We start from the raw sequence: 24,768 nt of genomic DNA, 5'->3' as shown, positions 1-24,768 counted from the left end.
CTTCAAGAATTATGACTAAGTGGTCATAAGAAGGTGGAAGTACACTCAATAGTATGGCCACCTTGTCGTCTTCTGGTATTTCAACCTGTATGTAAGTGAGCTACATGACAATGCTCTTAAGCCTATTTACTAGGCTAGCATTGTCCTCCCCGTCAATCATGGTGAACTTGTAAAGTTGCCTTTTGAGACTAACGTTACTTCTTTTGGCCCTGGCTCCAAAATTGTTTTCTAAAACATGCGAGGCATCATGTTAATGCATACATTTGTCTATGAAATGCACATAATTGTCATGCAAGGAGGTGATGGTGATTCCTAACGCTTGTTCGTCTTTGGCCAAATTTTGTGCACGTGCTATGAGTGTAGATGCCCTAGTGTGCACTCCATCGGGTTCGGCTTGTTGCTCTAAGGTAGTGCTGATGACAGACCACAAACATTTCTTCATAAGGTAACCTCTTAACTTCATTTGCCACATGTGAACCCCTTCCTTGTTGAAGTTTTCTATTCCCCTCTCCCCCATTTGTGCTAATAGAGGGGTCTTAGCTTAGGAAACTCTCCTAGCCAGTGTCTACCTCTTTACACGGTGCACAAGCCTTTGGAAATTTTATTAGAAGTTGTGCTCGGCTGGGTTCATTTCTTTGCAAGTTAAGAGACAAAGAGAATGGGAGGGAAAGCTTCTTTAGTAAACCTTTACTCCCTTTTGTGAAGCTCCTCTTCATCATTGATGAAGCCCCTCTTCACAGATAGGGGAAATGACTCTTTGCTTTTGCTTTTGATGCTCGAAAGAAACCCTCCTTGAAGCTTGGTAATAAACTTCTTTGAATTGTTGCAATGCCGCGGTTGGTGAGAACGGACTCTTTGGGAGCCCTTGAAGTGCTCGATGAAGGTTTTGAGTGGTGTTAATGAAGCTTCACCCTCCCAAAAAGTGCTTGGAAGCTCGATGAAGCCTTTTGAATGCTTTGGTGTGGAAACCCCTGATGAAATTCTTGTAAAATTGGATGCTGGATGTAAAGCTCCCCTTGGACGTGGATATTTTTTGAAATTCAAGAAAATTCAGGCCTTGTTTGATGAATTATTTTTCTTGTGGGAGTTTTTCTTAGTTGTTAGTCGAAGCTCTGATTCTGGGTGTCAAAGTCCACCAGAGGAGCAGGACTTGCCCCTATTGGAGAGCTCCTTAGAGCTGATGCACAGGGTGGGAGCACCCCCTTGTGGGGAGCTTGGACTTTGGTTTCTTGGGTGCGGGAAGAGGTTATTTGTGGTCCTGGTAGATAGGTCAATTGGGCAGGACACCGAGCAGGTGGGGGCAGGTTGGACGGCAGGCACTTTCTTCAGGCAGGCTCAGGCAAGACCAGACGCGCGGAGTAACAAGGACCCCCGGACAGATAATCGATTGGCTCGTCCGATCACGGACCCGAAATGTGCTACAATATGATTTACCGCTTGCTTGAGGTCCACCAGTGGACGCCCATGCTATTTATGGCATGGCCCCTAATGGTCAACTCCTAAAAATACAAGTTTCACACGGTGTGTTGGCAGGTTTGCCTTCTCAAGAAAAAAAAAAGGAAGAAGAATTTCCTCTTTGGCATTGAATGCACCACACACACTAAACAAGACCTCTGAAAATTGGTCTACAAAAAATCCAGAGAGTCGGAGTGCGCAAGAGAAAAATCAATCAAGCTCTAGAATGTGCAAATGAAGGGCGATTTCAACATGAAAGATGTAGCTCGTGATCTAAACTTTTATCTCAATTTTTTTTAGAATTTTTTGGAGTTATGAATGCGGAGCTATGATTTTTGTGGTGGACCCCAGTTTTCTCGTGTAATGGTGACACAGGCCATCCCCAATTTTCTTCCCTCTAGAATGGCTATGGTTCTACAAGTCTTCAAGCATGATTACAAGAGACAAGGCTCTTTTAATGAGGTCTTGGCAAATCTAGAATGATTCTATCACCATTTTTGGAGGATCCATCCTCATCAACAACTATCCACCTTCGAAAACCTCTCTTGTAAATTTCTTACCTCTCTCTTCTCTCCCTAATAAGCTTATGTCTCTAGCCAAAGCTAGACTATTGTAAATATCTCCTATCCTCTACATCCTAGCCACATTCTCTCTTCTTCTCTCTCTATTGACTTTGGTATTTTAAATAATGAGGAGACAAGATGGGAGCCACAGTCACATACCTCCCATTTTCCTAGTCACCAAAGTGGACACTCACCTCAAATAGAAATATTGCTAAATCCTTCCCTCCTTCCCTATATAAGGAGGCCATGAGAGCTCACTTTAGGGGGGATAGACACACACACACACACACACCTATCCATACACACTCTTGTGCTACATGCTTGTAGCATGAACCCTAATCACAACACCATCATCATCACCATCACCATGCACAAAAGATGAGCACCACACCTCCACACCACTTGTAATTAAGGGTTGAAGGCACAATTTCAAGAAGAGAAGGGTGCACACACTCATGATATTCCTCGCCATCAACTACCATCTCTCCATTATACCTCCTACGATCTTGTTCCCTTCTCATTTTTCTGCCATACGCTACCTATTGTATTCATCTTTTTCAAGCAATCAACACACTCCATCTTGGTGCCATACTTTGTGTCGCTTTGGATACATCTCATTGTGAGTATGTTCTATGCTTGTTCCTTGCCATTTTTTTTTTCTGCTTATGTAAAGGTGTGCGGATTCGCCACCATACACACACTCTCTCTCTCCCTTTCGTATTCCTATCATCTTGCTACTTGCATCTTGAGGTGTGCGGATTCGCCACCTCTTGTATGAGAAGTGAGCATACTCGCAAGTTTCCCCTACCTCATTATCTTCCTTACTAACATGCACGAGTAGCAAGCCCATTATCACTCATTCACCACTCCTCTCACCTTAATCTCCGACCACCCCATTCCACATTTGGTCGTGGATCTTGAAATTGTTTTCCATGGCATGCTTCATTGTGTATATGTATGCGTCCTAGCCGCATATCTTGCTAGGTGGTGCCCTTATGTGTATCCCCCATGATGGAGCCATTGTGCATAGTCTTGGTGTAGAGGCCACCGGGTCTATTTTTCACTTCCGCCTCTCATTTGGTACCCCCACTGAGGAGGGCTCTTGAAACCTGCAGTTTACAAGGCTAACATGTTTACTTCTCTTCATGGACGAGTGGCTTCTTGAATTCTCTAATTGGACCGCTGAAGAGGAGGAGCTTCAAGAAGGTTTGACTCAAGTCATCAAGACACTCTTGCCAGGGTGTTGTATTGTTAGCATAGAAGAGGTGGTAAGAACCTCTTTCTCTACTCAAATTGTTTACATTTCTCATCATCCCCGCAAGCGTAAAATTAAGGTACAAGCTGCATCATGCTCACATTGTAGCCAAAACCGCACCTTCGACATGAGTGCAACCCAAAGTGAAGAAAAGGCCATCATTTTCTCCCTTGACATCCGCACAGGTGTTCTCACATCAGTAGGCTTTCAAGTAGCACCAGGCTTCTCTACATCTACGTACACATCTTTGCCACCTTTTCCACCTATGCCCAAAACAAGCCTTCACAACTTGAGGAAGCTACTACGAACGCGTGGTCCCTCCCTCTCCCTTGCACCAAAAGATTCAAGGGTTTTCCAATGCCGACAATCATCCCGTCTCCAAAACAAAAGGGTAAATTCCCCAAAGTCTTTCTATACCTCACTCTCATCACATGATCCAGGAACTAGAAACATCAGCATGGATTCTACATTGTCTACCGAGTGAAGTGGCAGAGCTTGTCATCGACAAGGTCTTTGACACTGGTTTTGCTTGGCGGAAAGACAAGACCCTCCACCTTCAAGGGGTGTTGCTTGTGAATCAAGGCTATGATGACGACTTTACAACTTGTTATGTATCCATCCAACTTGAATTAATACAAGTGGTAAGACTCACCACCTACCTCATCACACCTGTGTATACACTAGATGGCACTCTATCTTGCAGGAAAGTGAAGTTGCTCAAAGAGAGAGAGTTCAAGCTTTTCCAAGAGCTTGCTAGAGGGGTAGTCCTAGAGCTAGAAGACGAAAACAACCTTGTCCTGTGGTACTATAAATTTGACCTTGACTACCAAGATCTCTACACCTCCGACTATAACCTTCCACCACGAAGGAGAGAGCCTTTCCGAATTATCATGTGATGGACCCAGCGCATCAGCCTTTTGCAAGGAACCAAACTTATGCACCACAACGAATTCAATCAATGAAATTAATCTTGGACCGCAAGATGTTTTATCAGCAGATCATTGCAACCATGTTTGGTAGAGAATGACTGCAAGAGATAAACACCTCTTCTCTACCCTTTATCCTCCCTATGATTAATCATGAAGTGTCTTTTGATGTAGTTATTTTCATCCTTGTATAGTATGTTTTCCATCTACCGAGCACCCATGTATTGAATCTCTATTTATTATTTAAAAAAAAAAGACTCCTAAGTCGAGTTAATTTTCTCACTCTCACAATGACAAGTGTAGCATTTCCAACCTTTACTGGTAAGGTGGGTGAGGATGCTGCAGACTTTCTAGACAACTTGGAAATAGCATGTGTCATCTCTGTGAGAGATGATGATGCTTCGCGCTTGCGCATCTTCCCACTTCTAATGAAGGTGGAGGCAAGATCATGGTACAATGCCTTGGCACAAGAAACCAAGGAATGGTGGGACTTATTAAGAGCAGCCTGTGTCAAGCATTTTGGAGAGGGCACAACATCAGAGAAGCTATGGCAATTGTTGACAGAGTTGAAGCAGGGCAGTATGCTAGAATACGCATCATATGAGTCAAAGTTTGTAGATTTATGGGGACGATGGGTTGCATCCCTAAGAGAGGATGAGGGGGCACCCGATTTCCTAAAGAAGGATCGGTTTGTGGCTCGGTTATGGCCAACTCTTAAAGAGAAGGTGAAGGGAAGGTTTCCTGCTACGTATGAGCTAGCAGTTGAAGTGGCCCGCCTTAAAGACAAGAAGTTGCGCCTACAAGACAGGAATATCGATGAAGAGGAAGCCGTTAGGACCCGACCACCTCTAGCATCACCTACAACAGCCGCCCAGAGGATTCAACCACAAGAACCAATTGAAGATCAACAAGACCTGCTCAACCGAATCACCAATCAACTTGAGAATCTCTCAGTCCATTTGATACAACAAGGGCATGCACACAATCGCAACCAAGAGCAAGGGAGAGGACAACGAAGGCAAAACCAAGAATACCATTGCTACAATTGTGGGGAGGATGGTCATGGTATGTACTACTGTCCACACCCAAGGAGGCAGAATTTCAACAGAGGATCCAGGCAAAACCAGGTTTCACCACCGAGAGCAAGACCACCACCACAGAGGTCACCACAAAAAGCAACACCCGTGAAAATCCTTCAGCCACCCATTCAACCACAACCACCACCACCACCACAACCTCTCATTCCACCCTTACCCCCACCACCAGTTGGAAATCAAATAGTAAGTGTCATTAGTCTTGAAGGTAAAGGAAAGGAGAAAGTGGAGGAGGATAAGACCAAGGTTAAAGGAGTAGATGTCATAGGGGTAAAACGTGCTAAGCATGGTGAATCTTCCCAAAAGGAATAAAAGATGAAGAATAAAGGGGAATCTAGCAAAAAGCCGTCCAAGTCACGACGTAAAATTGACATTGTAGATTTCTCTTTGGGTGAATGTTCTAAACCATATGATTTGGTTCAAGATGTTTCTGTGCAGGGCCCAAAAATCACCTGGCCCCAATTACTCCACCTATCACTGAGGTTGAGGAGACAATGGACAAAGATAGTTAGCACGAGACGACCAAAGCCAAAGATAGCTGGGGCTATCTCTGTGAGGAATTTAGATGACATACTACCATTGATGGATCCTTACATCAAAGGGCAACACATATCCAATATCTACGTCGATGGTGGTGCACAAATATGCGTCATGAGTGAAAAAATGATGCACGGTTTGGGTTTAGAGGTGAGTCGGCCGGCACCATGCCGAGCCAAAATGGAAAATAATTTAAAAGTTCAATGTGTTGGTGTCATAAATGTAGTTAGGATAAAGGCATTCAACACCGAGGTAGATGTGGACATCTTTGTCATGCCACACAAAGGGGAGGGCTATCCTATCATTCTAGGGAGGCCTTGGCTTATGGCTATGAGAGCTAAGCAGGACTGGGACACCGGCATAATCCAGATGAAGGATGCAAAAGGGAGGCCAATACTTTAAGACATGAAGACAGGTCGGCAATGCGACATGGATCTAGAAACGTCTATGGATGAGTTTTCTAGTGGTGACTCTTCAACCACTTCAGAGGAGGAGTCAACAGTGAGTGAAGAAAGTGACAGTAGCATTGAGGTGATGGGGATCATTCTCAAGGACCCTAAGAAGATGGAGAAACCTGATTTCTCATCATCAAACCAAGGGGAGACACCAGGTATACAACCTCTAGTAGAAGCACGTAAGCTACATCAAATGCTCTCTAGTGAGTTGTGTGGGAAGGAGGGTGAAGATTATATTTTTATGCTAAGTAATTTTACCACATTTTTCATTGATGAATATGATAAAATCACTGGCATCACAGTAGTTCAACATCACATTAAGCTCAAGGAGGGAAGTAAACCTGTAGTGCAGAAGCTCAAGCAGCTAGGAGTAATTCAACAAGACGCCCTGCTCAAAGAGGTGAGAAAATTGCTAGAAGCCGGTTTTATCTATCCTGTTGAAGACTTAGAGTGGGTTTCTCCAGGGGTAGTCACACCAAAGAAGAATGGTAAGTGGAGGGTTTGTGTTGATTACAAGCCTCTTAACACTAGAATGGTAACCTAACAGGACATAAAAGTGTCCTTTCAGGGTTTTGGGAAAAAATTCCAAAACCATAGTAGATCCACTCATTTTGAAAAATCCTTTCATGAGCTTTTAGTTCAATAACTACTACATATGGAAAAAATGAGAAACTTGTAATTTTTCTCATCCCTTGGTCACTATAAGCCTCCACAGTTGATGGACCAGTGCATTTTGCCCAAAACAGCAATTTCTTACGGTTGATTGCATATAAATAAGATTGGGGATTTTTGTAGGACATGAGATAAAATGCCCCGTTAACTTCAATGGGTTGGTGACCAAAACATATGGTTGCTTTTACCTCACTAAGTTTTTTTTAGTAAAAAAAAATAGGTACAAAAAAGTTGCATTTTTGCCATTTTGCGGACCTATCATCAAAGTTTCTATAGTCACCCTCAATACAGATACTATATACATGTTTTCTTAGTTTCCTTTGGGCCTTTAGATTCAAAAGGAGACATGGAGCATGTCAAAAGGATAATGGATCTCTTACAATTGGAACCTTGGGGGCAATGATAAAGTGCTAAATACAGCAAACATGAAAAAACTGGGTTTAGCATTATGACCTCTAGAAACCCATAAAAACTACCTAATATCTAGCCAAGTTTGTAGTCTATGATTAGATATGGTTACTACCTACAAAATATACACAATTGGCCTAAGAAACTAGCAATATTGAGAAAGTTATACTTGCTACTCTAAAATGTATCATATTCTTCAGCAATCAAAAAACTCAACCATCATCATATACTATGCTATATAGCATATTAGGTCCCCCAAAACTCAAGGAAGATTAGATTTATGTTATATATTACACTTACACAATCAAAATTGAATTTGGATATCAAGAAAGCCACCAAAAAAATAATAAAAAGTGCTAATTTTGGCCAAAAAACAGGATTATGCAATTCTTATAAATCGGTCATAACTTTCAATTTTAACACTTAGCTCTCCTTACAAGCATCAAAACATGTTGAGAACTATGAAGGCCTAACCTCTAGCCATCTAAACCTCACAAACATGAAGTTTAGAGTAGTATAGTTGCCAAAAATTGAAAATAGGATCCGTTTTTTCACACAGTTTAGGTTCAAAAATGTTGTGCACGAGTAAGGTTAATGGTGAGATCGATACTCAAAAAAAAATGCTAAGTTTTTTTCAGCTCATAAGGCAACTTTGTGGATATATAGCTCTTAGAAATTCATTTTCATACTCTTCAAATAATTCAAGCAAAATGGTCACTTAACAGGACACAAAAGTGTCGAAGGACATAAAAGTGTCCTGTTACCATTCTAGTGTTAATGCCGCCACAAAGAGGGACCATTTTCCTCTTCCTTTTCAAGACGAAATACTCAATGAGGTAGCAGGGCATGAGCACTACACGGTATGTGATGGCTACTCAGGCTACTTCCAAATTAGCATCACTGAAGAAGATCAAAAGAAGACAGCGTTCATCACACCATGGGGATGTTTTGCTTACAAAGTTATGCTTTTTGGTCTCACTAATGCTCCAGCCACTTTTCAACGATATGTGACATTTGTTTTTCAGCCATTCTTTGGAAAATCAATCCGTGTTTTTATTTATGACTTTTGTATCTATAGCTCTCGCTCTCTTCATTTGGAGAAAGTTTATGAAGGTCTATCTAGGCTACAAGCTTTGGGGGGCCAACTCAATGTGGAGAAATGCCACATTGGTGAAAGCAAGGTTACTCTTCTTGGCCATGTGATCTCGGCCAATGGCATTGAAGCTGGCCCAAGCAAGGTTCAAGCCTTGCTGCCTTTGACCTCTCCCACCACAACAAAGTAGTTGGTCTCTTTTCTTCAAAAGGTGAGGTATTTGAGTAGGTTCATTCACTTGCTCTCCCAAGTGGTTCTCCCTTTACAACACGTTACCCATGAAGAGATCTTCACTTGGAGTGAAGAAAATGAGCAACATTTCAATGAGGTAAAACAAATTCTAGCTTCACTTCCCACCATAGCACCTCCAAAGTGGGACGAGCCATTTTATGTAAACCCTAGTGTGGGCAATGACACACTTCGGGCTGTATTGATACAAAAGGATCCTCAAACTTCGTTCATGCGTCCTATCTACTTCTCTAGTCGAATGATGACTCCATCAGAAAAGGGATACACGGCAGTGGAGCACATGGTGCTTGCATTAATGTTTGCTACCACCAAATTTCGCTCTTATTTATTGTCTAGACCATTCATAATCTTAGCAATGGAAGAAGTATTTCCTTATGTAATGCAGCACATGGATGTTTCTTCTAGGATTTCCAAATGGCTCACAAGGCTACAAGAGTTTGACTACACAATGCAAGTGGAGAACTCCACAAGGGCCAGTCTAGGAGGTATTCTCACTCATCACCACTATGAAAAGAAGCTAAAGATACAGCCAAATGATCAAGAGATTACACCTGTGCTGGAAGTCCCTAAGGTAGAGGAGGCTCACTCTCTTTTCTTTGATGGAGCCTACAAGAGGAAAGTGGACAAAGCTGCAGCAGGCATTGTCATCTTCAAAAAGCAAGGGGATAAGGTTTTCTCCATTGGGAATCTCTTGGATTCTCACTCTACAATGAGGCAGAATATGCAGCCTTAACTCTTGGGTTAGAGTGGTGTGTGACACAGGGCATTCAACGATTAAATGTATTTGGTGATGCCATGATTTTAATAAAACAAATACAAGGAACTTGGGCTTGTAAAAATCATAGCTTGCTAGGCCATTTGCGCAAAGTCAAGGAACTTTTAGGGAAATTTCAAGTTGTACAATTATATCATGTCCCTCGAGCAGAAAATCAAGAAGCAGATGCTCTAGCTAGAAAGAAGTTGCAAGATGTTTCAATGGTGGGTGCTATCAAGTTGAAGCTGCCTCTCTTCCAAGGTAGCGATGCTATGCCTGACATCATGAGTTTCTTGGACACAGGAGAGTGTCCTAAAGATCTTTAGAATTGGATTCCCCTTCTACTCCAAATTTACTTCACCCAAATCACTTAAGAGAGAAGTGGATTTTTCAACACCTACTTTGCAGAGTGCCCAATGTATTGCAACAATCCAAAATAAAAAAGAGACAGTTATTTATGAAGACCCAACAGTGTTTGATAAAAGGCTTTTAGATTTTGCAGTTACTTTTGGGGCTGGTGATAAGTTTGATTTGGTCTCTTGCATGTTTAATGCTCCATTTAATCTTGATGTGCTCATAGCTACACAGAGTAAACATTTGAAGCTGGAACGAGAGAAGTTTGATCTTCACCCTCAAGAGGGCAGGGCTATTGTTGGTGAAATGGTGGTTGCTACAGTCGGAGGCTGGAGTTCCATACAAAATACCCAAAATAGCATACTACAATCCATAAAACAAACTAATCGACATACCTAGCAACCACATAGACACACAATCGTGAGATACACGAATAGAGAAAGACAGAGTGCAAGGAGAGAGTAATAGGGCGCGTGCAGATGCACCTCCTAGAATGGAGTGCTACGTCAACACGGCGGGAGAGAAGAGAGGAGAGGTGAGAAGAGAAGAGCAACACAAACACTGGGTGCAATCTCCCCCAATGCAAGAGTGACCATTTCCCTCTTGCACGTATTTGTTTTATAGATTTTTTAAATGGTCAATTGTGAGTACAAACTGGCCAGCCGGTCACAAATGGCCAAAGCTCATACAGAGCACTTGAATAATCAAATATAATATCCTTCTGCATAATCCATTATCTGCTAATGCATTTGCCACCTGTCAGCTGCAATAATTGGATAAATATCAATTCCATAACATACCTCTCCGTTGGAAAGCAACTGTCCTCAGTTGCGAAGTTAAAAATCTGCAAACAACACTTGTCAAAAACAAGGATTAGAAATGTAACAAATAGTATTTTTAAAAAATCTATAAAATTAGACAACATTGCTTATGCCTGTCATCATCCACATACTACCTATTCTAGTGTCCCATATCACTAAAATAAGCAGTATATGTCATACCCTGATGAATCAGGATATCATTGGTCACACTCATCATCAATCTCATAATGTCAAGTCTCATCACATAAACACTGCCATAATAATCACAAGATACCAAATCCCAATCCAATTCCAATCCCACAGTATAAGTCCAAATCCAAATCACTTTCATTATGTACCCCAGTAACAAAATCATACCGGTTATAGTGGTGGCCAGCCACTGCAGCATGATTTTGTGATCGGTGTTGCCTTATCCGACGAGTCTACACCAATAAAACGTGCTGCCTAAATCGATGAATCTGCACTAATGCTGCCTAAATCAGCGGATCTACATTGAATATTGTTTAAAAAATCATAGATCTGAAATTTATTAATGTGCTACCTAGATCGGTGGATCTGCACCAAGATGAGTATCTATACGCTCCCTAGATCGGCGAATCTGTGTGTGTGTGACCAATGGACTAGGCAAGACATAAAGGAAAAAAAAAATTAAAAAATAGTTACTATATTGTTGACATCACAGTGCAGTATATCAAAGCACTTACAAATTGTTGTGCACTATCCCAGAGCACTGTAGCTCACATGAGTAGATGCATAGCTTATAGAAAAATCTTCTTTCAATACAATTAGAGGGCATGCCTTAGACTGTAAGAGGGCATCATAAATTCGGATAAGATATGAATAGGATATTAGTACGAAAGCTGTAAAAATGAGTTTGCAAAATAAAGTAAAGAGATAACTTATTTGACGTCCTCCCATTATGGTCTGCATGGGTTTTTTTTTAGAATCCTTAAATGAGTTAGAGAAATGTAACAAAAACAAATGAAGATCATGAAAAAAACCATTTGATTAAGGTCAAGTAGACATATACTTTAGTTTTTTAAAATAGTGGTAAACCAAATAAAGGTAATGGTGTTGAGCAGTGCTACTGTACAGCAACTAGTAAAATATAACAATGTGCCATTCGAAGAGGAGGAAACCTAGAAAATCTTTAAAATTTTAAAAGTGCAACCAATTGTAAGTCACCAGTTAAGAATACATGACATTTGATAACGTTGATCGATACAAGGAATTGCAGAAAGAGCATGCAATATATATAGCCTAGCCTGAATTAGATGAAGTTGCAAAAAGTGGTCACCCATAGCAAGCTGGCAGTAGGAGTATGAGCATAGAACATTTTGTACCAGCTTGTGCTGATTAAAACATTAATGAACTGAAAATAAAATGCTAACAACATTTCTAGGTATCGCAAAGGATTTAAAATGCTACGTACTGAAAAAAGATCATGCAAATCATGCCATAAAAATCCACAGATTATAAGTAAAATAAAATCTCTATAAATAGTGTGATGGAATCCATTGAAGATATTAGAGTTATATAGACCTAGGTCTTATGATCACTTTATGAAGCTTGATTGTGGTCGTCTCCAGCATATCATTTCGTAGTTGTGTTCCAGGTACTTTCTGCCTTAATTAGTGTTGGTACCCACCGCAAATTTGTACCATTCATCAATATCTAGTCACCAATTAATCTTCGATCGGGCATATCGTCAATGTAATTCTGAGAGGGGGGGGGAATACGAGTAGAGACTATGCTATAGAGACAAGGATAAAGCTACATCACATATGTCATCATCCAGTATACTATGAGATATGAAGCCACTTGCATTGTCTATTTAGTGAGTGAGAACACTCATTAGAGTTATGAGAGTCCTCAAGTTGTTTATGCTAGAGTGGGGCAACACAAGGAGAGACATTCACAAACGGAGATGTTTGACTGTGTGAGAGTAGAGACTAGACATTTAGAATAATGAGATCAAATGAACAGAATCCGGGTGGATCTAATCCAATATATGGGTGCAAAATTAAAATGAAGTAAAGCGAAAGATGTAAAAACTAAGAGCTTAAAAACATCAAACTAAAAGGGTCATCATCATGGTCAAAGCCTGAGAATGCTCGACAATGGGCGTTGTCGCAGAAAGTAGTACATCGGTCACTGAAGAGCGTCTTCAACATACATTTCTGTAGTAGTGGTACGGGGAGAGTAGGAAGAGGGAGAAAGGGAGAGCAAGGTGAGATGAAAGGGTACCTTACATGTCTTCGAAAGGTAAAATTATTGGTGATGTGAGTTGATACAATTCTTGTGAATCTAAACCAATGCTTGGATATAGAAGTAAAATGAACGAAAGTGAAAAAAAAAAACCAAAAGTTGAAAAGCGTCAGACTGAAATCATCTTCATCATCGTTAATGCCCGTGGATGTATGGCATTCGGAGAAAGTATTTCCTATGGTCATTCAAGATCTTCCTCGATGTCTGTCGCTGTAAATGATATGTTATATAAACCGGCTTTACAAGGGGTATGGGATCAAACTCATACAATCTTATGGATGTAATACAATGTCTAGACACAAAATAACAGGAAGTAAAATAGAAGCTCAGGATGGCTGACATTGCTCGAGGATGTATTGCATCGGTCGCTGCTGTAGAGTCTCGTCAATGCCTGCTTTTGTACGTAGTCGTAGTGGGAGAGACTAGAGAGAGAGGGAGGGAGGTTAGTTCAAGTATGGATGTATTCTCCTTTCTCTTGTGCTCATGGGAGAACTTTGCATGAACCAAGGGGAAGCATACATATGCGGCAACGTTGCCAAGTCCTGCCGACGCCAGCCACATTGGCTATGATGCTACCTCCGTCTCCATATTGCAGGAATGATGTAGTGAGGTGTTGTTAGAGTGCCTCTCCAAGGGTTTCTTTAGTCCCATTAATAGTTATCGCTGACACTCTTCCTCATCATGCCTTCAATCGATCAATGCCGTGAGTACTATTGAGAATCTGGTCAGCTGTGAGCTGCACACGAAATAATTGGACACCCTTCCATTGTGCTAGTGTGCCCGCCTCCTGCACATTATTGCAGTCATCTGAGTCTAGAGACCGTATGCAGTCACCGCCGCAGCCTCGGCTTATTAAGGCTCGACCGTGCTCCTCCATGTCTCCTATGTTGGAGCTATATATGGCTCACTCTACTCAACTTGGTCTCACATATATATTTGTATCTTGTCCTCAATATGAATCAGTCTTTGGGAGCATATATGGTGTGTCTCTTGTCTCGTCTCTCTCTCTCTTTCTCTCCACATCTCAACATGGTATCAGAGCGGTAACGATAACGCCCCAATTCAATTCATGGCAGTATGTGTATGCGATTCGCATGTAAGATTCAAAATTGCTGCAAATTTTATTTTTGAGCATTGATTCTTGTTAATTGTGGTTGTTTTGTGTTAAGAAGAATATGATTAGTGTTTTGTGTGGCGTTTATTGCTAATCAATCTAGTCGTTGATTACGTTTTCTTGTTGATGACACCGTGAACTTCATCCCAATTTTTGGGAGTGTTTTGCTTAAAATTTGGAGAAATGGGAAAAGTGCGAAGCAGCCTAGCACAATGGCACTTTTCATCCAAAACTTGATCTTCTCCTCAAGCTCTTCGATTTGAGTTCTAGGTTTGCGTCAATCGAAGTTCGCAGCAGAAAGTTATGCTGTTTTTACTGCAATTGAGCTTCACGCAGCTTTCTTCGTCCTACTTCTTCGTGAAGCGTCCGCGATCTTTTTTCTTATTTTGGCATTAACTTTTTCGAGAATATTTAGTTTTTTGCTATTCATATTGTGGCCGTCAATCTTGGTCTCTGTAATAGGACTAAATTTTGAAGTTCTTAAAGTCGAAAAGAATGTAGTAGGCCATATCTTTCGTTTAGCACGATTTGAAAAATTGTTTAATAGTCTATTAGATAGAGATTATATGAATGAGTTTAAGATATTAAGAGAGAAAATATACTCTCTTCTTTTTTAATTATACACCAAAGACATATTTTGATAAAGATTAAGGAACAACAGGTAGTTTGTTTATGATCATTATAATAAAAATGTAGTTAATATTGAGGTTTTTATTAATATCAATGTTTTATATTTATGTGTTTTAACTTAAAATACATGGGTAGGCTTAAAATAAGTTGAAAAAGTAGTGGAGATCCAAAAATAGGGTTTTTGAGAGTCGCGACCTAAAAACAACATTTACAGCAAAAAAAAGACGTTTTTCGCAATTCTGTCCATGTTGCCTTGTAGAACAGACCTCTTCCTATCGTTTTGAGTACCAGGAAGTCTATATTCTGAGTTTTTTTAACAAAGTTATGACATAAACAAATTGTCAACAACAGCACGACAGCCTACAAGCAGTAGCAAGTTAGCTTACAAACAAATATACACAAGTAATATCTCTTTTGTTTCATCCAATCAAGAAGTAATTGCACTCTTTTATGATGATACAAAATGATGTTTTGAATTTGATTATCATGTTGATTTGGTTATACGAGTATGTTCTTTTGGCTATTTTGTAGAGGAAACAGAAAACATGATCTGTGCAAGATGTCATGATGTTGAGATTGTGATCATGTTGCGATTTCGATTATGATTGTTGCCATCAAGAGATTGAGATTGAAAGTGTGATTATGATTGAGATTGAGAGTGAGAGTATAATTGAGATTGAGATTGTGCACAAGAATCAGATTGAGAGTGAGAGTGTGATTGAGATAGCTCGGGGGTGGTTGGGAGGTTATGAAATGAGCTATGCTCTTCTTGTAACGATTACTTTGTATCCATACAAACTCTTCATTTCCATCTGTTTACTCTGCATACTCTGTATATTCTTTGTTCATTATCAATGTATTTCGTTCTCCCGTGTCGCGTCACAGTCTCACGCCACTCTATTTTGAGGACTCTTTTATTATTAACGTCTCCTTTTCCCTGCCTTTTTTGGGTGACGTCTCTCACATCTTTGGACGTTCCTTAAGCATCTTTCTTGCGTTTATCATTAAAAGAACGCAGTCCGCATATTTCTCTCATTCTCAAATGCAGCCTTCACCATATATGGTGTGCAGAATATTCTGCGATCTTATCTTATATGTCTTCTCGCAACAAGATATGGCTATGGATATTCTCGTCAACGGCTTTCCTTCTGGCCAGCGTTCTGTTCCTCCTTTCCAAGGTCAAGGATTTCCACGCTGTAAAGCAAAGATGTTATTCTTGGAAATCATGTTTGTCCGCCTAAGCCTGTTGATACAGATAAGATAACGTTCTTATCAGTGAAGGACCTATATTTGACGATTGGAATGTTGCCTATACGGATTGGCAAGGACGTGATAAAGCAGCTCGTCGGTATATTCTTTTTGCTCTTACTGATTCCCTTTTGCTTGATATGTATGAACTGCCTACTTCCCACGACGTATGGAAGTACCTTATTGCAAATTTGAGAAGAAATCTATTACATAAATACTTTATTTGAGAGGCTTGCTTAACAAGTTACAATATGAAGTTGGTATTGCCATGACGGAACATATTGAATCTTTCAAATCTATTATTAATCAACTTGCTGTTGCCGGTGATCCTGTTCCACAAAAGCAACTGATTACACTTCTCCTTGATATGGTGAAGGACTCTTCTTATGATAACATTGTTACTATTCTCTCTAATAAAGATGGTCTTGATTTCGACCAAGCCTGCATGTATTTAATTGAATACTCTCAACGTCAAGAACGTCCTAATGCTGGTCATGATACACCTATGACTTCACAAGAGGAGACTGAGTCACAACAGATGGAACGTGCTTTTTATGCTCGAAGGCGTCCATTTCAACGAGGAAACCACAGAGGTGGCCATCGCGGTAACAGAAAGGGCCATACTGAAGATGATTGTTGGACACATCAATATGATGAAGAACACAATATTACCACGAAACAACCACATTTATCAAGAAACTCTTCTTCTTCTTCTTGTGAATATTGTGGACAATCTGGTCATCCCACTCATATGTGCTATAAGGGTTGATTCAACACAGATCGGAATAGAGCATATGCTACTGAACATCGAAACAACATTGTACCAGAAACAAGTTGCGTCCTATGTTCAGTTGCTCCAGACAGAACACTTCATGTACGTGATTGATCACTTTTTATTGTCGATTCTGGTGCTACAGAAAATATGACATATCAGTCTAAGTGGCTCCATAACTATTATCCACTACCAGTTCAACGTGTTGTTTATCTTTCTGATGATACTACTTGTCAAGTAAAGGGTATTGGAGACTTATATCTTGGTACCTTATCTTCTTCCACTCAAATTTTGCGAGGAGTATTATATGTACCAGATCTTCAACGTAATCTTCTTTCAGTTGCTAGACTTGTTGATCTTGGTATGTTTGTTGGATTTCATAATACCAAATGCCGAATTGAGAAAGATGGATAGACTACAACCACTCCTCCTCGAAACGGTAATTTGTTTGAACTCTCTCTCAACGATGCTGTAGAAAATGTTTTCACTGCTCCAGGTGATCATGAGCAAAGTATGGCATCACCGTTTTGTTCATGCTGATTTCTCAAAACTCCTTGATCTTCAACGTCGTGATCTTGTTCATGGCATGGATCTTAAATTCCATCCCCATATGGGAATTTGTGAATTTTGTACTCTTGGGAAACACAATCGTAAACCCTTTCCTCTTTCAAAGACAACTCATTCTCATGACCTATTGGATCTAAAGTCTAATGGACCTCATTCCACTTAGAAAAAAATCTAAAGCCTTATCTGTTTTCAAACAATTCCGCAAGGCTGCGGAACTTCAAACTGGTCGTCGCCTTAAGAAGCTTCGTAGTGACAATGGATGCGAATATGTTTCTCGAGAGTTTGTGAGTTACTTTGTCGATAGTGGAGTTCATCATGAACACACTATTACATATTCGTCTCAACAGAACGGCGTTGCTGAACGAAAGAATTGCACTATTCTCAATGCTATAAGATGTATGATGATTCATTCTGGCTTATCTCGTGTTTTATGGGCTGAAGATACTTTGACATCAGTATTTATTCAGAATCATCTTCCTACTACTGCACCCTCTGGTAAGATACCCATCACAACAAGGACAGGTGACATTCCTTCTGTATCTCATTTTCGAACCTTTGGATGTATTGCTTATATTCAGGTTCCCAAAGAAACACGAACAAAGCTTGATGCTCCTGGTCTTAAAGTTACTTTTATTGGATATTCTGACACTTCCAAAGGCTAAAAATTCTATGACCCTTCCTCCAAGAAAGTAATTGTGAATCGTGATGCTACTTTTAATGAGCAGCTTATGGGAGGCTCATGGTCCATGGATGATTCTGATGATACTAAATCATTGCTTCAGGGTTTTCCATTTCTTTTAGAAGATGAAACTCTTCCTATAGAGAAACTTTCCTCTTCACAATCATCCATTCCGAATGTTGCCAATGATGATATTGATATTTTTGTTGATCTGCCTATTGATTTTGAACATGGCTCATGTCATGTTTATGATGACGATATTGCTAATAATTCTTTTTCTACTTCTGAAGATCCCGTTACTTATGATGAAGGTATCTCTTCACCACAAAAGGATCAATGGCAAGATGCTATGAAAGCAGAGTACCATTCTCTTATCTCTAAAGGTACATGGATACTAACTGAATTACCTCCTAGTCGTACAGCCATTAAATGTAAGTGGGTGTATAAGACAAAAGTAAAAGTAGATGGATCTTTTGACATTAAGTTCAAGGTGCGTTTGGTTGCAAAAGGTTACTCCCAAGTAGCTGGTGTTGATTATCAAGAGAACGTTTCACCAGTTGTTCACATTACAAGTGTTCGAGTTTTATTGGAATTTGTTGTTCAATTTGATTTAGAAGCTCATCAAATAGATGTGCGAACTGCTTTTCTTAATGGTGACTAGGAAGAGGAAATTTATATGGAACAACTAGAAGGGTTTGTTATTCCAGGTAAAGAAGACCTTGTTGCTCAACTCCATAAGGCACTATATGGTCTCAAACAAGCTTCGCAAGCTTGGTATACAAAATTTGATCTTTTTCTCACTTATACATAAAACGCCAAGGTAGCAGTTTTGTGATTCTTGCTCTTTATGTGGATGATACCATCCTTGTTTCCAATGACTTGGGATTTCTTTAGCAAGTGAAAAACCCTCCTACAGTCCGCGTTTTAACCCCATCAAATTATTCAGATACATGGTATGGAATCAAACATTCAGCCAACACACCTTGTCTTGCGAGCTCTACGAAGAACACTTCTGACAATGGCGGTCAACTTGTCACAAATCAAACCCTCCTACAGTCCGCGTTTTAACCCCATCAAATTATTCAGATACATGGTATGGAATCTGAACATTCAGCCAACACACCTTGTCTTGCGAGCTCTACGAAGAACACTTCTGACAATGGCGGTCAACTTGTCACAAATCAACCTTATGCTAACTTGATTGGATGTCTCCAATTTGTTGGCATGAACACTCATCCTGATATTCTGTTTGCTGCTAATTATCTTGGACAAGATCTTGTCTGTCCTTCTCTTAAGCATTGGTCCGCTGCAAAGTATGTATTGAAATACTTGAAAGGCACTACAGATTTTGGTTTAGTCTATCCACGACAACTCACATCAGATTCTATACAATCTCTTTCTCTTTTGGGTTACACAAATGCAGACTAGGCAAGCTCACATTTATCTATGGGATCTACTAGTGGAAATTTCTTCTTTATAAATGGCTGTCTTGTTTCTTGGACCAGCAAGAAACAACGTTGTGTTGCAGTTTCTACAACTAAGTCAGAATATGTTGCGACATCACTTGTAGCTCGTGAGTTGATTTGGCTTCGACAAATGCTGGTTGATATTGGTCACTCTTCTCTTTCTAGCACACCCTTGCGGTGTGAAAACCAAAGTGCTATTAATCTTGCAAAAGACTATGTTCAACATAATAAGTCAAAGCACATTGTTGTCCATTATCATTATGTCAGGTATGAAGTATGCAAAGGAACCATTATGGTTGAGCACTGTCCAAGTGACCAGATGATTGCAAAAACTTTGACCAAAGGCCTCAACGACTCAACGAGTCATGTTTCATCCTATTGTGCTCGGAGCTTGGAGTTGCTTCGGCCTCACTCTTTCTAGATTAGCTTCTTTGCTATTGTAATAGGTTTGTACATATGACATTGTAATCTTTTAGGTACCATGAACTATGCACATTCCACATTTGCACATTGTGATCTCTAAGTCACTTGAATATTTGTACATAGATGCACAATTCACTTTCACATCATCATCGTTGGTTCATATTTTCACATTGTATAGGAACTTGGGTTTTTCCCTTGAACTCCTCAAGGGTTTTTTCATCCAAAGCTAGAGACCTTTGTTTGAGTGGGGGTGTTGGAGCTATATATGGCTCACTCTACTCAACTCGGTCTCACCTATATATTTGTATCTTGTCCTCAATATGAATCAGTCTTTGGGAGTGTATATGGTGTGTCTCTTGTCTCGTCTCTCTCTCTTTCTCTCTACATCTCAACATCCTATGCACGGTTTGAGAATATTGTGTGGATGGTGCAGGCCATCGAAAAGGATTGCCTCATAAAGGGAATAAAAAACTTGACAACTGCTTTGTGTGAGTGTGTGTGTGTGTGAGAGAGAGAAAGAGAAAAAGAGAGTCAAACCACACTGGGAACTGGCCGATTAGAGTTCGCGTGCATGTGTGTGGGTGAAGTGGTTGGTGCACGGCAGATTGCTTATGGTGGTTGGTGGCCAGGCCCATGACATAGCGAACACAGGAGGGTTTGAGAGAGACAGAGTGAGCAATTGCATGGCATCAGCCACGCTCCACCACTCTGTCTGAAAGTAATGTGGGTGAAGTCTACACCACCCAATCGCTAGCAGTGGTCAACTGGAGAGAGAGAGATGCATTTTCACTGGTGGCTGAGACTCGTGGCGACTGGCAGAGAGTGAGAGAGAGAGAGAAAGAGGTTGCAACTTGCGGCTACATGGGGAGGTGGTTGGTGGTTAAAGGGGGGGTGGGGAAGACTGTGTGTCCGTGAAGCTGCATGGCCATCAAAAGGGTGGTCGGTGCAACTACGACTCCAAGGGTTGGTGGGGATTCGAGAATGTGCCGCAGGCAATAGCCAACCACATAGCTGGTAAGTGAGGGTCAAGGGAGAGAGGGAAGGCGTTTCTGCAACTCTGCAGGAAAATGTCGAGGCCCAAGGGAGAGTGGGAGGTAGAAAGGTAGGTATGCATGCAATCTGCGTTGCATTTATACGCCCGTATAACAAAAATTATACGTATAAAACATCAATATATGCCGTATTTCCGAATAATTACCGAATAGCCGTATAAAACCGTTTTTGATCGAGATATTTTTCGATCGAAAACTATTTCAATTGAAAAATATCTCGATCGAAAAACTGTATATATATACAATCGTCGCCGTATTCGATCGAAAAGCATTGTGGACTTTTTTGGAGTTTGGAGAGCTTGGAGCTTCTGAGATTTTGGCAGATAGCAACAGCGTCTTCGATTTACAACGGTTTTCAGGTATATTTTTAAAATTTTTAGTAAAAACTAACTCTTTTTTTGTGTTGTGCCAGACTTGTGTGGTGCAATAGTTTTAGCTCTCACCACAAAGTTGGCTTCCACGTCGTAGGCCACTTCGTGGTGTGTAGCCATATGTCTCACTCCAGAGGTGTGTAGAATATAGTTTCCTTTCCCGTGGTGTGCAGTTATATAACTCACTCCAGGGAAGGCTTAGGGTAAATTTAGATTCTCACTCGTATGGTGTAGTAGTATATCTCTCACCACACAGATGAGTTAGGATTAGAGGTCGACTCGTGGAGTGTAGTAGGCATGATGCTACACCTCTCACTTCAGAGTGGCCTATAAAATTTACAATCTTAAAGTAAATCATTATTGATTATTCTACATAGAAGCACAAAGATTAAATTTCGTCATTTTAAGAGTGTAGAGATGCATACTTTATGCCCTCTTCATCTTAATGCGACTTTCGTTATTTTTGTGCTTCTATTTCTGTAGTAACATCATTGTTCATCAGCAGATGACTTGGTGTTACTCTGAACGTAGATATATACAACAATTGATTTACATTTGAGATTCTTGAGCTGTTTGCTGATGGTTGTGTTGTGCGTTCCACACACTCCATTAGAAATAGCTTATAAAATTTACAATTTTAGATTAAGTTTTTCTGTCATATGTGTTACATAGAAACACAAGCGTTACCACTCGTTATATTAAGAGTGAAGAGATGCATATTTTCATGCTCTCTTCATCTTAATGTGACATACTGGTTACTCATGTGTTTCATATTCCAAAAGAACATCATTTTTCATCATTAAATGACTTGGTGTTGTTTTGGACGTAAACACATATGATAGGTAACTTACATCTACAATTGTTAATTTATCCGATGATAGTTGTGTTGTGAGTTCCACACACTTTATCAGGGATTAGATTGATAAAAACTATCAATCTATTTTACAACAGCATCCAGGACTTGTGCTGAGAATATCTCACACTAGCTGAGTTATTCACATGTACGATTTTCCAACCCTTTAGATGTAATTTCTTTCATCATCTCACACTTCTGCATATAGCAGGGTACAGCTCTTGTGCTGAGAGAATCTCACACTCCTGGCCTGTTTCTCTCTCTCTCTCTCTCTCTCTCTCTCTCTCTCTCTCTCTCTCTCTCTCTCTCTCTCTCTCTCTCTCTAATTTAATTTTCATGGTCGATTCGCACAATGTGGTTTGTAATCATAAGATTTTCTCTTTAATTTGCAATAATTTAATATTGTTTAATAAATTTGAATCATCATTTAATATATATAGGGTTAACACGCATTATATAATAACTATGTTACTATGGTGTACAATCTTTTCGTAAGATTCTTAATTTATAATTTTGTCATATAGATATGGCAGACACGAAGCTAGCGAAACATCAACGAAATTTTGTCTCCGAAGTGATTGTGAGACACTTCCATTACACGTCAGAGGCAAAGATTATGCGTTGTTTAAACCCTGTCGCTCCGGAACATTTTTATCAGCTTACAGAGACTCTAACCAAGTCTGTGTTTGAGCAGCTCCACGCAGAGTTTGCACCAGCTATTTTTGACATAGCCCTCCTGACATCAGGTGCTTTAGTAAACATGGTCAAACAAACCATTGGACAGATCATGAAAACCTTTCAAGAACTGAAAAGTCTTGCAATTACTTCCTTGACAAACATAGCTAAGCGCATACATCTTGTGCAACAGCTTTACACAGAGTTCAAGAGCAAGGAAAAGTTAGAAAGAGCAGCAAAGCATGCAAGAGTAGAAGCTAGCTCTTATGAATCTGTTGATGAACCAAAAATCATTCTTAGAACAGAGCCTGCAACGTCATCCGTTGCTACATTAGACCTCTCTCAGCTACAACCTATTTTACACCTTTTACCCGACACAACCGTCTTCAATATCCAAGCTCCACAGCTGGGAGAGGGAAGATGGGCACATGTGAAGCATGTGGGTGTCACACACCCGCTTTCAAAGATCAAGTGTATGCTGCAAAAGTGTTCAAAGTACACTTACATGGGCCCACCATGGAGCAACAGGTCAAAGATGAAGCAACAATTCTGGATATTTCACATCGAGGTATTATCTACCCTCTTTCCATGGTGTGCCACGCGGAGCGACCAATGCTCATTTCACGATTTTGGAATGGTGGCCATGTGGAGCAATGGATCAAAGAATGCACTGCAGACGGCAGCCAGCCTATCATTTGCGATTACGTACTCACTGCAGGAACAATAGAGCTATTCCAGGAGAATATTTTGCAGATCATCAATGCTCTCCTCCAAACTCTGAAGTATATACATACGCATAACTACCTCCACAATGATCTACACTCTCGGAATATGATGCTGCATTATGGCAAAAAAGGTGTTTACGCAAGCATTGTGGATTGGGGTTCATGCACCAAAACAAATACGATAGCCGGTTTTTCTCCTCTACGCGATATGCAGATAGAAACTAGAAAACAATATGAGAGAGATTATCCATGGGCAACCCCCGAATGTATATCTAGTAATCCTCCCTCCTGGACCAAAGATATGGATATTTATTCCATGTGTCATACATGTAAACGCATTTTGAAGTGCTTTCCAGAGCCCCAAGAACAAAGCAAGAGACATTTTTTGAGTAATGTACTTGCTCATCTTGAAACCGGCAAGCGCCAAAACCCCAAAACCCGGCCTAATGCTTTTGATCTCTCCTTATGTTTAAATGGTGCCCATAGAGTGGGTTACAACATTGTAATGACATCTGGCTTACGACCAGTTGATGATTAATGAAAACACAGTCTCATGATTTCATCATTGTTTTACTTTTGGTGTCAGATTTAATTGAACAAAATATCTATGTTTGTCATTCGATATACTGTCCAATGTTAAATTAATTGAATGGGTATTTAAAAGTAATGACATGTTCACCTAATATGCAGATTTGGAAGAAGAACTCAATCACGCTAAACTCGGGCAATTTTTAAAGAAGAACAAGTTAGATGTGGACAAGCAAATCTTTCTACTATTGCCAACATTGAAGAAGATGAATCTGAGCTGCAGGGCGAACCATTAACCCTTAAAGAGTGCAAAAAGCTTTGCCCTAATCACTTTGTACGCCATCAACTATTTCAAATAAGTGGCAATGCAAAAGATACAGCTCCGTTAAAGCTCTCATATTTGCAACATACAGGACTGGCACGTGTATTGATGCAAAGGTTTATACGACAAGAGAGATGCCTACCAAACAACAACCAAGTAGAAATTTACTTTATCCAGCAATGCTATGTTCGATATGTTTTGTTGAAGAGAGTGGATTGGTCAGATCGTCCAGGCACCGCTGGCGTTGGACGTGGACGCATTGCAGAAAAGGTGGCAGCACGCAATGCAAATAATCCAATGCCTCCTCGCAAGCGTCCTATTGTTTTACTTCCTAAAGAGTCAAAAACAGTGACTGAATTAGCTAGCCAAGGTCAAGACCTTGCTAGCCAAGGAGAAACACCGAACATGCTTCGTGGCCGTATTCTTGAGCTTGAAATAG

General features: G+C 40.3%; 1 protein-coding gene across 1 annotated transcript; it reads left to right on the top strand.

Moving 5' to 3' along the window:
* Window positions 1-937: 937 nt before the first annotated feature.
* LOC147453225 (uncharacterized) lies at window positions 938-1,429 on the top strand. Its single transcript, XM_086519115.1, has one exon. It carries the CDS (start codon window positions 938-940, stop codon window positions 1,427-1,429), a length of 492 nt encoding a protein of 163 aa, XP_086375241.1.
* The last annotated feature ends 23,339 nt before the right edge of the window (window positions 1,430-24,768 follow it).

This window comes from Adiantum capillus-veneris, chromosome 8, assembly GCF_014529385.1.
Source record: "Adiantum capillus-veneris isolate H3 chromosome 8, ASM1452938v2, whole genome shotgun sequence".
NCBI classification, from domain to species: Eukaryota; Viridiplantae; Streptophyta; class Polypodiopsida; order Polypodiales; family Pteridaceae; genus Adiantum; species Adiantum capillus-veneris.
This window is presented reverse-complemented; position numbering and strand designations above follow the sequence as displayed.